Source organism: Uloborus diversus, chromosome 2 (genome assembly GCF_026930045.1).
Source record: "Uloborus diversus isolate 005 chromosome 2, Udiv.v.3.1, whole genome shotgun sequence".
NCBI lineage: Eukaryota > Metazoa > Arthropoda > Arachnida > Araneae > Uloboridae > Uloborus > Uloborus diversus.
Window position 1 is genome coordinate 51,568,518 of NC_072732.1, and position 12,363 is coordinate 51,580,880.

At 32.7% G+C, this 12,363-nt stretch overlaps 1 protein-coding gene across 1 annotated transcript in view; it reads left to right on the top strand.

Moving 5' to 3' along the window:
• LOC129216314 (netrin receptor UNC5C-like) overlaps window positions 1-12,363 on the top strand; it is a 135,289-nt gene that overhangs the window by 98,472 nt on the left and 24,454 nt on the right. Inside the window, exons 7-8 of the mRNA XM_054850524.1 lie at window positions 2,102-2,266; window positions 9,228-9,281. Of these exons, the coding sequence (XP_054706499.1) occupies window positions 2,102-2,266; window positions 9,228-9,281 (219 nt within the window). The remainder of the gene's footprint in view (window positions 1-2,101; window positions 2,267-9,227; window positions 9,282-12,363) is intronic.

Genomic DNA, 12,363 nt, shown 5'->3' on the forward strand with positions numbered 1-12,363 from the left:
ATTTTCAAAATGAGTTTGAAAATTTTGCCTCAAAACAGCATCTGTTATTGAAAAGTGGTTGCTCTCTCATTAACAGTAGGCTGTTGTGAGACATTTCAATTTCAAATATCAATGAAAGTAGCCCCACACGTGGTTCCAAGCTGCTAAGAATTCTTGTGTAGGAAAATAAAAATCTAGCTTATTTAATGTTTCGCTGAATTCTTTAAGCTTTGCTTTTTTCCCTACCTATTTTAAAAATCCGTTTTGGCTCCTTTTTAGAGTCTTTTGAATCTTTACTTTTACTGCGTCTTTTTTTCTGTTGTGAATTATTTTTAAAAATCGTTTACTGTAGTTTTTAACGCGTTCTATAATCATTGTAATATCACTGGGTGTTTTGTATACTTTTCTAGTATAATAATTTTTTTTAAATCAAAATAATATTATAGAAAAATATTGAATTCATGAGTAAAAATGTCAAAAAGATTTAATATTTGATATATTTGTTTATGAGATATGCAAAAGAGTGTTATGAATTGCATAAATAGACCAACATGATTTAGTTTTCAAACATTAGCAATACCCTATTTGTTGCTCACCCCCCCCCCCCCCTCTGCTTCCAAAGTGTAGTCTTTTCCTGTCATTTCCAGTTGAAACTTTTTTGCGTAGTTTTGGTTAGAGTTTCAGATAAACATTTGGATTATAAAAACCAACGAAAAGCTATTGGGCTATATTTTGATGCACTAAACTACAACTCAGTTTTTATGCGTTAAGTTTTAAAAATACAAAAGCTTTAACTGCCAAAATGAAAACATTAGTAGTTCTAGTTCCTTGAAGCAAAATTAAGTGATCAATAAAAGCACATACATTACATAATTTTGATAAGTAAATAGTTCCTTAAGCCACGCAAGGATCGGTGGATTAATCGAGAATTTATGATAAAAAAAAGAGCGGAATAAAGAAAGATGAACCGTATTTTCTTTTCTGGATCAATGACATTAAAAATATTGGTCTGACGTCTTGCTCTTTCGATTTTCTACCCTCGATAATTTAGCGAAGATTGATGAAGGGGAGTTGAAATATTTATGGCATAAATGGCTAGATTGGAGAAAAGTTTTAAAGCTTTGAGATTTAAGCTGAGTACGTTTTTTCTGGGAAGAGAGTTTATGTCAGAATCAATTCTGTTGATATCAAAAGTTATAAATCAACTATTTTTAAAGGATTTTGTATGATATCGGCTTTATTGCAATTTTATTCTTTCTTGACAAGACGTCCCACGTTTGAAAAATATCAACGACAGTAATCGTGTATTTCTGTGAGCTTTTAAGCTGCGTTTTTTTTTTTTTTAAAGATTTGCAAGAGAAACGGATATTTAAAATTCAAAATATTTTTGTTTGAAAACATAAAATATTGCATTGAAAGAAAAAAAACTAATTGAATGGGTCCCTAGAAAAAGGGCATATGTTACAAATTAAAAATTTTATGTTTACTTTGCAACGTATGCCATATGCCCTTCTTCTAGGACAGGAAGGAGTAAATATTAATGAAGATCAATTATACATATGCCCACTGCACAGTAGAATAGAACACAGAAGAAGAATAGAATACAGTGTGAATAGAACACAGAAGAATGGTGCATACATATGCACCATTCTTCCACTGGTAATATATGCTCTTCTTCTAGAAACCCATTCAATTACCTTTGTTGGTTGGTAACATTGCTCAGAATTTAATTTACAACAACTATCTTGGAAATTTAGAGAAAGGAAGTTTAGAACAATTGTGGTAAGTGAGAAGCAAAGTGCCAAGATGTAAGGGCCAAAATTAAAAATTTGGAGATAACCAGTACAAATGGAAGGTGAACCTCTCCTCTGTTTAGGGGCAAAATATAGGCCTTTTAGGTGCAGCTATACAGCATAATTTTAAAAACGTTTTCGTGATAGCCTACCCAGGAGCACAACTTTAAAAACGCGTTTTGCTCAAAGTCGGAAAATGTCCACTTACATCCCTTTGCTTCTCACCGCTTCAATTGTCACCCCAAAGTACACCGCGTAGTGATACATACTTTTTTTTTGCATGCATGGAGAGATATTTCATCCATATATTTTCCAATTGTATTTTACAGCTGAAGATGGCCGTTGGACGTCTTGGTCTTCGTGGTCGACTTGCAGTCCCGACTGCAAGCATCACAGAAGACGAACTTGCAGCAATCCGCCACCAAGTAACGGAGGACGATATTGCACAGGGAAAGATCTAGCCACCAGCAATTGCACTGGAGGCATGTGTAGAGGTAAGAAAGATTAAAATTGTTTGTTAAAAAAGTGCATTGAAATGCAGTTTCGGTTTTGAGTTATTCTACTTTAGTGCGTGTTTAAGGTGCTACTTTGGAAACATGCTGTTAAAAACAAGCTGACTATACATTCAAGTAAAGGAAGGTTGCCGTCAATGAACCGGTTCCATGACTAGACCGCGAATATATTTCCCGTACCAGAGTTTGTGCAGACGCGTAAAGGTGATTATGAGCTTTACAGACAAAAGATAACTCATCTATTAGTTTGAAGGGACGCCTGTTTGCCATTACAGATATGTTTGCCTCTAAATTAAGCAGAATCTCGTTGAAAGAGACGGAGCACGCCATCAATTTTTTCTCCCGTTTTTCCCTCATTCAGATAGAATCGTCTTAACTGGTCGCTTGCCAATTCTATGGCCAACGTGATCAGACAGTATTCATGAAATTAAAATAATTGTAATTTTTCCAGTGGCGTAGTTTTAAAGATAAATTGTTATGTTTTGTTTTACCTATTTTATGAGAAAAACTGCTAATTCCATGGCAAACGTGGTCACGTAGTTTGTATGGAGCTAGAATAGTTGTAATTTTTCGAATGGTTAGTCAAGAAGTTATGCTGTTATGTCTTATTTTGTCTATTTTGTGAGGAAAACTCTATTGATACACTCGAAAAGAGCTCAAACTTACTTAGAGAAGCAGAAAGAGAGAGAGAAAGAGTCGAAATTCGTGATACACGAAATTCGTACATTAAAAATATTGTATGTGTAGCTATTTTGCCTAGTATTCTCTAGACAAAAGCTTCGCTTATTGCAGCACTGCATTATCATGAAAATTCGCGGAATTTATTTAAGTCACGCTATAAACAAAATTAGTTAAGATAATTTTTACCTATTTATAAGAAATAATTTTTTAAGCAAATTAGCAATAATCGATTGCATAGATACTTGTCTACAAAGTTCTTGATAGTCTTTAACGATTTCGTTTCTATAAATTATCGTGTTTGTGGTGCCGTCTAGGTCTTAAAAACGATCTTTTTTGTTCAATAAATAATTTCCTATTACATTAAATACCAGAAGTATTAAAATCTAGTTAATGCTTGATTGGCTTCAACGCATAGCGCTAAGCAGGAGGCAAACCCGGACGCTAATAGGAAGATGATGTAGGAGGAAAGTTAATGCTTGTTTTTAAACAATTTAAAATATAATTGTTGAAAAATATTCAATTTATTGAAAAAAAATCACGGCATAAATCTGAACACTTTTAGTTACTGTAATCCACGTGGAATCTGCCCAGTACTTATCGAGTAACGGAAATTACTAAACTAATCTCGGAAGAACTCGATTTTTGCTCCGAGCACCGTTTCCGCAGTTTACCAATATTGATTAGTGAATGTATAATATCGATTTCCCCTTGCGAGAGCTTTTGAAATATGAACCTGCCGAAAACTTTCGCAATCGCCCCCCTCTTCCAACCCCGTGTTTTGTCCGATAAACAATGAAAACCTTTTATCTTCTTTGTTTAAATAATTCATTGCTACCACATTTTTATCTCTAAACTGTTGGGAAAAAGTTCGATCTGTTTGAAGAATATTGGTCGATAGGGACGTCACGAATTAATCATTTTCTCTTAAGAACGATTAACGTAATCGGTAAGTATTATATACACTGAAATGATTTAAAGTGCAATAGAAAAACTATTTGCATAACGCTACGAATTAATTATTGGTATTTAGCTAGATGTGATTATATTCTTTAAAAAAAACTTGCAAATGACTAATGTATATTTGTATTATTTCATCTATGAATAATGCTTGATAAACAGGAGATTAGTTTTGAACAATTTGTTTTGTAACAAAATAAATGATTAAGATACATGTAGAGCTTTCTGAAAAAAGTAAACGATTCTGTTCAAGATTCAATCAGGTTTTTACATGAAATACTATTGAATATGCAGATGTTTTTAAATGTATGAGCAAAACCGAAATCACATACATTTTAAGATCTCTATTTTGAGAGTCACAACAGTGATTCCCAAATTTACAAAATCATGGATCGCTAAATAAATTGTTCATTCTACATCTGCAGCTTCTCCATCAGTGGCAGAGTTTTCGGTTTGAGGCCCCATGACCCCCACAGGGAGAGGTCAGGGGTTTCAATGGCAAAAGGGGCCTGGCGGAAAAGGGACCTGGTATGAGAAAAGTGAGATAAACTTATTTTGAATGTGAAATTCACAAAATTCCAAAGGAGTCCTCAGCATAATCTGTCAAAAATGTGGACTAGAAACTGATTGTCTATACCTCTCAAACCAAGAGTTTGAGAAACAGATCCTTTTTGATGATCCCTTATGCTCCCTTATAACAACCAATTCTGATGAGCTTTCGGTAATATTTTTTTTCTCCAGGGATTATATATATATATATATATATATATATATATATATATATATATATATATATATATATATATATATATATATATATATATATATATATATATATATATATATATATATATATATATATATATATATATATATATATATATATATATATATATATATATATATATATATATATATATATATATTGTGTGTAATGAAACATATGGATTAGTTGTCTCAACGCACTCTTCGAAAAGGCTGGAGTACCCCCCCCCCACACCAAAAAAAAAAAAGAGAGAGAAAACATCCTTTCTAAAAGTGTCAACGGCGTATTCTATCTCGCCCTCGTCCTTCATTTTCTCCTTTGATATATTCCTCCCTTATCAGATTTAAAATACAGTGAAATAACCAACTTCTAATTTTGCAATTTTCTGAGGAACCCTCAAAATTTCCTTGTTTGACGACAGAATCTAAAGCGCCTTCTATGCTCAAATGTTGCTTATTTTTGTTTGATTGAATCAAGCGCTTACAAACTATAGATAATATGTTTAATAAAGTTTTATTAATTTAGTTTCATGATTTGAATTAATCATCATAAAAGCAAATATCTAAAGACAAAAGAAAAAAAAATGATTGATAATACAGCTTTTTATGTCTTTTACTTTTCGGAATATTTTAATTACACCAGATGCATTATGGAACGATATTTGCATTTAAATAGCCCTTAGAACGTTTCTTTCTTTATTCCTCTCTGCGTATTTTTTCCCGATAAAACTTTTCCTTTTTATTTTCTTATTATTTATGACGGACGAAAAAACTGCGGGAATTTCTAGGAAGTTATTTCGCCTTCTATTTCTTTGCGACATATTTCCGAATAATAATAGAACGATAGAGAATTTGCATTTCTTTATTCGTTTTCTAATTTTTATGGTAGCATGTTTCATTCCAAGAGGTGAGATGGGAATATATTAAATTCGTGAAATTTTTGCTGATGATTTTTTCTCACGAAATCATTAAATAGCTTCTGTCTTCTTCATTTACTTCGCAAGAAATTTCCTAGAAAGGATTTTTGCGGCAACAGAATGAGATTTCTTTTTCTTATAAATGAAAGTTTTTCTACTTTCGTTTTCTTGTTGTTGCTTTTCGAAAGATTAATCAAACGCATTTATTTTGCGGGAATGCGGGAACATTTTTCCTTTAAAAAATATTAATAAAAATAAATTATTTATTATGTAGTTCATGCTTTTTGAGAATTGATATGCTTTCAATGTAAACTTAGAAAAATACAATTTGAAGGAAAAATCTTTAAATAATAAAATTTCATTACTCAAAATACCAATTTTAGGTGAGGTTTCTATCCTAGCATTTTTTCTCCTAGAGATCATTATTCTGCCGGGAAATGCAATTTTATACGATTTTTTTTTTTTTTTTTACTTTTTTGAGTTCACTGCTGTTTTTGATATTCTTTTATGCTACTTAGGTATTGCAAATAAAAAAATTACAACAAAAGTGGCGAATAACTGTCGGCGAGTTGTTGATTTGAATTAATTGAGAATAAAAAAAGAAGTTTAATCGGGATAAAGTTTGTTTCCAGTAACTTCAGGTATTTTTGAAGGAAAGTTCCTTTGTGTTTTTTCAGTTTTTGTAAAATGTAAGAATCGAGTGAACTGTTTCTTTTTAGAATTATTTTTCTTTTTGTTAGGATTTAAAAAACTTGATTAGTGATTCTTAGAAAATTCTAAAAACTGTTCTTTCAAAACTTTTCAGAAATATTAATTACTCTAAACATAAATAAGCAAAACGCAAATTTTTCAATCAATTCCGTTTGAATAAAATAAATATTTTTTTGAAAAATAATTCCTTTCGATAATTTTATGTTTGATTTTGTTCTAAAGTTTTTTTTAACTTTATTTTTTCTACCCAATCATGTTTGTAGAAAACGAAATTGGTTGAAATTTTATTTATTTGGTGCAAGTTTTATCAACCAACTAATTAAATTAGTTTTTTGCAATGAAAAATTGATAAATTTGAATATAAAGATTTGTATGGTTACCAATTAAACCTCATTAATATGCAGTTCATGTTTTGTTTTTAATTTATTTGGGTGCTTTTTGGGTTTGATTCAATCATTTTATTTAGATTTAAAACTGTCCCCGTTTTCAACACTCTGACAAGATCAATAGTTACAAATTTCAGCCAAAGCACTTAAATATGGGAAACTGTAAGTGTGTTTTTTGACATTAGTGAGATCCAAGCCCTCACAGTAAGTGCGCAGCATTGGAAAAAGAAGCAAGCAAATTGCATAATCACTGCATTAAACATATATTTTGTTCAGATACTAGCTGAAATCTTTTCCAAATTTATTTACCGAAAGTTTATTTACCACATCATCGGCAAAAACTGCATCTGTATAATAACCAACGTTTTAGTGCACAAAAACTGCAAATTACTGCAATTTGCAAGTTTTCTATGTTAAAACGTTGATTATTCGTTCATTTAATTTTCAAGCACGTTACTTCCGTATACTAAATTTCATGCTTCAAAGACTTTCTGTTTTCTCGGAACGCGCCCCACAAACAAACAAGCACACAAACGCCTTGTTGTCTTCTATGTATAGATAGATTATCAATTATGTCTTCACATTCATTCACATATTTTTGACCTAAATTCACTTGTTCTGTTACCGAAAGTGATAATTTTAGGATAATTATGCCAAAACAGTGTAACAAATTTCGCCAGGCCTTTCGTAAAGCATGTTAGCAGAGTTCGCCAAATCTCATTACGACAAGGCATGTCATCTGCTCATCTAGTTAAGCGTTATGAAAGCAGCTGTTGCCAACCAACAATCGTAAGTGACAAGAAGAATGACACGTGCTCCTATTAGGAAAGTTGTCATTTCTGTGTTGATGCCTCCAGCGGCATGTATTTCGAGTGAAATGAAGCGATCAATATTTCTGAGAGATGTGTATAAATAACTTATAAGCAGTTTCTTTTTGCATTTTAAAGATTAGTTTGATACATGACTCATTTTTGTTGTATTTCGAAAATTAATTTGAAATTTAATAGTAAGTATGCTTTGAAAAAAGTTTTATATATTTTTACAGTTTGCATTTTTTTCTTTGTTTGTTCATTAAGCTGAATCCATCTCTCTCTCTCTCTCTCTCTCACACACACACACACACACACACACACTAATCATTTGCTTAACATTGAACAGTAGAATATTTGCAATTTTCACAAAAAATATTTTGTGTTACGAAACATAGAATTTTGTGTTATAAAATATTTCAAAAGATAAAATAATAAAAATGTTTCGAAGTACTACTTCAAAGAGTAATAAATACCATTTTGAAGAAAAATAAAAGGGCAGCGTTAATTAGCACAAACAATAAACACAAATTAAGCACGTTATCAAGCACAAACATAACATTAATAACGTTGTTTTATTATCTTTTATTTTTTCATAAACGTTGTTGTTGTATCAATTCTACTTTTTGATTTTTTGTTTGTGTTAATTAACACGTTATTAAGCACAACCACAACATACTTATTGACGTTGTGTTATTATCTTTTATATTTTAGAAACTTGGTTATTGTATCCATTCTACTTTTTTATTTTTTAGTTTATGTTAATTATGCACGTTATTAAACACAAACACAACTTTCTTATTGACGTAGTATTGTTATTTTTTATCTTTACACAAACTTAGTTTTTGTATAAAGTCTCCTTTTTTTTATTTTAGATTTATTTTAACTAAGCACATTATTAAGCACAAACACAACGCAATAATTAACGTTGTATTATTTTCTTTCACATTTTCGTGAAGTTTATATTTGTAAAGTTTTACTTTTTTGATTTTTAGTTTATAAGTACGTTATTAAGCACAAACACAACATACTTATTAACGTTGATTACCTTCATCTTTTTATAAACTGAGCTATTGTGTCAATTCTACTTTTTGATTTTTAGTTTAGGTCACAATTTGAAACATGTTGCATAACTAAAAAAAACGCATGCTAAAATTACACTTTCATCTTACCGAAGGGAAAGCATAAACCCCGTTACATTAATAATATTACAAAGAAATATTGTTTCCAAAACATATTTAATCGGTATCTATTACGTTTCAGACATTTAAAATATCGGTATGTCGTTTGTCTGCATGGTCTCTTGATAGCTCTCCAAGTCATCCCTCATGCAACTGCTTTCGTTATGATCCGAAAATGACTTGGACGGAATTCAAAGGTTATCGTCCTTCATGGCGCTTTTCTGTCCTAACAATCACAGCGTAAACCGTATCATTTACTCCTCTAGGATCATTTCCCCTTCCATCCAGACACAGTCTTATGAATATGAATCTGCAATCACGCTTTAATGCAGCCCCAAACCGGATCCCTTTAAGTCAATCTTATTTCTTGTGAGTGCGTTTACTCCAGATTCTTTTTATGTGTTTCCAATCCGAGAAAGGATACTGGTCACTGGGGGGGGGGGAGTTAGTGGGGGTGGGGACCGGGAGAGAGAAGCGGTGAAATAAAGGAGATATTGAATCTACTTCTATCTCATACTTTTTTTTTCTTTTGATAGCATCGAGGGATCGAGATCCTTTTGTGCTGTACGGAAGTAGCCGTTCGGAAGAAGGTAAGTTGAATGAGTTAAATATTGAGCATGCAAAGTTGAATGTCTGAAATACTTTTTTAAAATGAAAAAGGTGAAATTGAGGAAGTGAGAGACAAAGGGATGAAAGTGCCGAAAATAAGAATTTGGAGATAGCCATTGCAAATGGTAGGAAAGCTTTTCCTCTCTTTTAACAAGAGATGGTACCAGTAACTCTGGTGGGTTCTATTATACAGCTGTGTGCAGGTAAAGGGCAGTAACTGCAAATTTTTGATTTTTCATTTTTTTTGCATTTTTGTCATCGATTGTACGTTAGCTTTATTGTACTAACTTGCTTAATTGGTTTCCGCTGAAAAAAGGCGCGAAAAAGACGTCTAATTCCAACATTTTCTTATTGTTAGTATTGAATCCAAAACGCGTTTCTTCAAATATCTCGAAAACTCATTTCTGCAGATACTGCCGTTTACCTGCTCACGGCAGTATATACAGTATGTTTGGAAAAACAAATCAATGAAAGCCTACCTAGGATTTGAACTTTAAACATGTTTTTCTCAAAACTTTAAAATGTCTACTTAGATTCCTTTGCTTCTCACAGCCTCAATGGGAAAATATAGGGATTGTTTAAAATTTTTGTAAAAAGTGAACATTAGAAATAAGTCTCATCAAAATAGGATAAATGTGCCAAGTATGACCACCTTAAAGGTCATAGGTAGGGGTATCTCGCTCTTTTATGATTCAACTGGTTCCAAATTTTGTATATTCATCACATAACTCAAAAAAAAAAAATAATGATAATTCCATGTGAAAATGTATGTTGAACTATGTTGTCGCTAGATTCACAAAATGTATGGCGAATTGGCTTTATTAGGAACAGGGATCCCTAATAAGGCCAACTTTGAAAAAAAAAGCCAAATTAAGAAATAAATAAATGAATAAAATTATTTTTTCTCAATGTAAAAATAAATCAAACCACATTTGATAAACTGAAAAATGTTATCAAATAAGGAGAAAAATCAATCGTCACATTCGTAGCACTGATGAATCATTATTTTCTGTTTTTTGGTCACTTCTGAGCATATTAGCAGGATATGTAGCACTGTATCATATCCTCCATCCAACCCTTCGGTGTCTCATCAGGACATCGAAGTCTTAAATACACTAATAATGGCCGTATTGGGTTACTGTCTACTTTTCTAGGGTTTTCGAATCACAGGGAAAAAAGGCGATTCGTAGCGACATTTTTCTTTTTGAATTCGTCAACTACATGAGTAAGACATATGTAGGACAATTGACAACCTTTTTATACTGGTAAACTATAGTGAACCATGAAGAAACAAAATTTACTGTAAGAAAACGATCATACAATTTCGACACGACTCTTTTGTAATAACGGTTGCTGCGCTTTTGTTGTTGATAACAAACTGCTTGGTGTTTATGTTTTATCACCAATTAGGCTTTTTGATAACGAAAAAATCACGATATCCCGAACTTTTGCTACTCTACATAAAAAATTGGGAATGATCTAATTGGTTTGCTTGTCCTCAGTTTGGCCTTATTGGGTATATCCAGGCCCGGTAATAGGGAGGGGAGAGGTAGAGGAAGTGTACAAATACAAACTCTTCCCGCATGCGAATGAAAGCGTCGCATAAAAAACTCAAAATCAAAACGGAGAAAAAAAATTAATTTGAATTTTGACATCTTGAATTCAAATTATGTTTTTCGCAATCACGAGTGTGTGTATGTAGGCGTGCGTGTTTGTGTGTGGGGGACGTGTGTGTTTGTGTGTAGGGGGTATGTGTATGTGTGTGTAGGCATGTGTGTTTGTGTCTGTGTGCTGGCATAAGTGTGTGGGTAGTTGTGTATATGAATGTGTTTGTGGGGGGGGGGGGGTATGTGAATGTGTGTGTAGGCATATGTGTTTGTGTTTGTGAGCAGGCATGAATGTGTGGGTAGTTGTGTGTATGTGTTTGTGTATGTGTGTGTATGGTTTGTGTGTGTGTGTAGGTGTATGCGTGTGTGTGTGTTTGTGTGTGTGTGTGCGCGTGTGTGTGTAGTTGTGTATGTATGCGCGTGTGTGTAGGACATGGATGCGGCCTGGAGACGGCTTTCGCTATAGGAGCAGCATCGTGAGGACCCGGTCGACGGTGATGCTGCAGAGGGTGGAGGTGGGAAAATAAAATGATAGGACATCAAAACAGTCAAATGAGAACAATAAGCAATCGTGATTGCTCAAAAATAAAGAGTCTAAAAAATTTTAAGAGTCTTGGAATGGGGAGGAGTGTGTTTCACACTTGCACTTCCCAGTTTGTTGCGAACTGCTGCGGGAAAGATAGTTTTACAGAGAAATCTCGCCAATGGTTTGTCTCTACAGCTGCGTTTCCCGAACTTTTTCGATTCGAACCCTTTCAAGAAATAAAATTTTCTCAGGGCACCTTAATTTGTCTCTATATTGTATATATTTCTATTGACATCGTAAACATTCGTGGCAGAACTCGCCCCTTCCGTGGCACACACTTTGAGAACCCCTGCTTTATAGGAATCTCACCATAGATGTCATATATAACTCTGGATTTAGCACCTGATTTTTAGGGCTGAATTTGGACTAATGTTGGGAAGATTCAGAAAAAGTGGCAAATTTATTACTTCCACTTCATTTTTTTAAATTTTATGTTTTTTTTTAGCACATCAAAATAAATGTCAGAAAACAAAATCGAATTTTAGAAAAAAATCGTTTTGAAATGCATCTACACACATGCGCCATGTTCCAAGCTAATTTTGCAACGCATTTCAGGAGAACCTGTCAAATGGTCATGACCCACAGTTCTTAAAGTAGCCTTTTTTTTTTCGTTTCATAAAAAGTCATAAATTTTTATCAGTTCCCTTTTAGAGGCATTTCCAAACTTGAAAATTTCTATTGCTACAAAGTTGACCGTATTGAAGCTCGTTTTTCAATTTCCTTACATTCATATCTAATAAGCGAAACTATTTTTTATTGAACAGTAATTGCTTTTAGAAACTAAACTCTTTTATTAAATAATCGTAATTGCATCATCATCATCCGACAGCACATTGTAGCACCACAATGCCAAGACGAAGCTGTTTATTT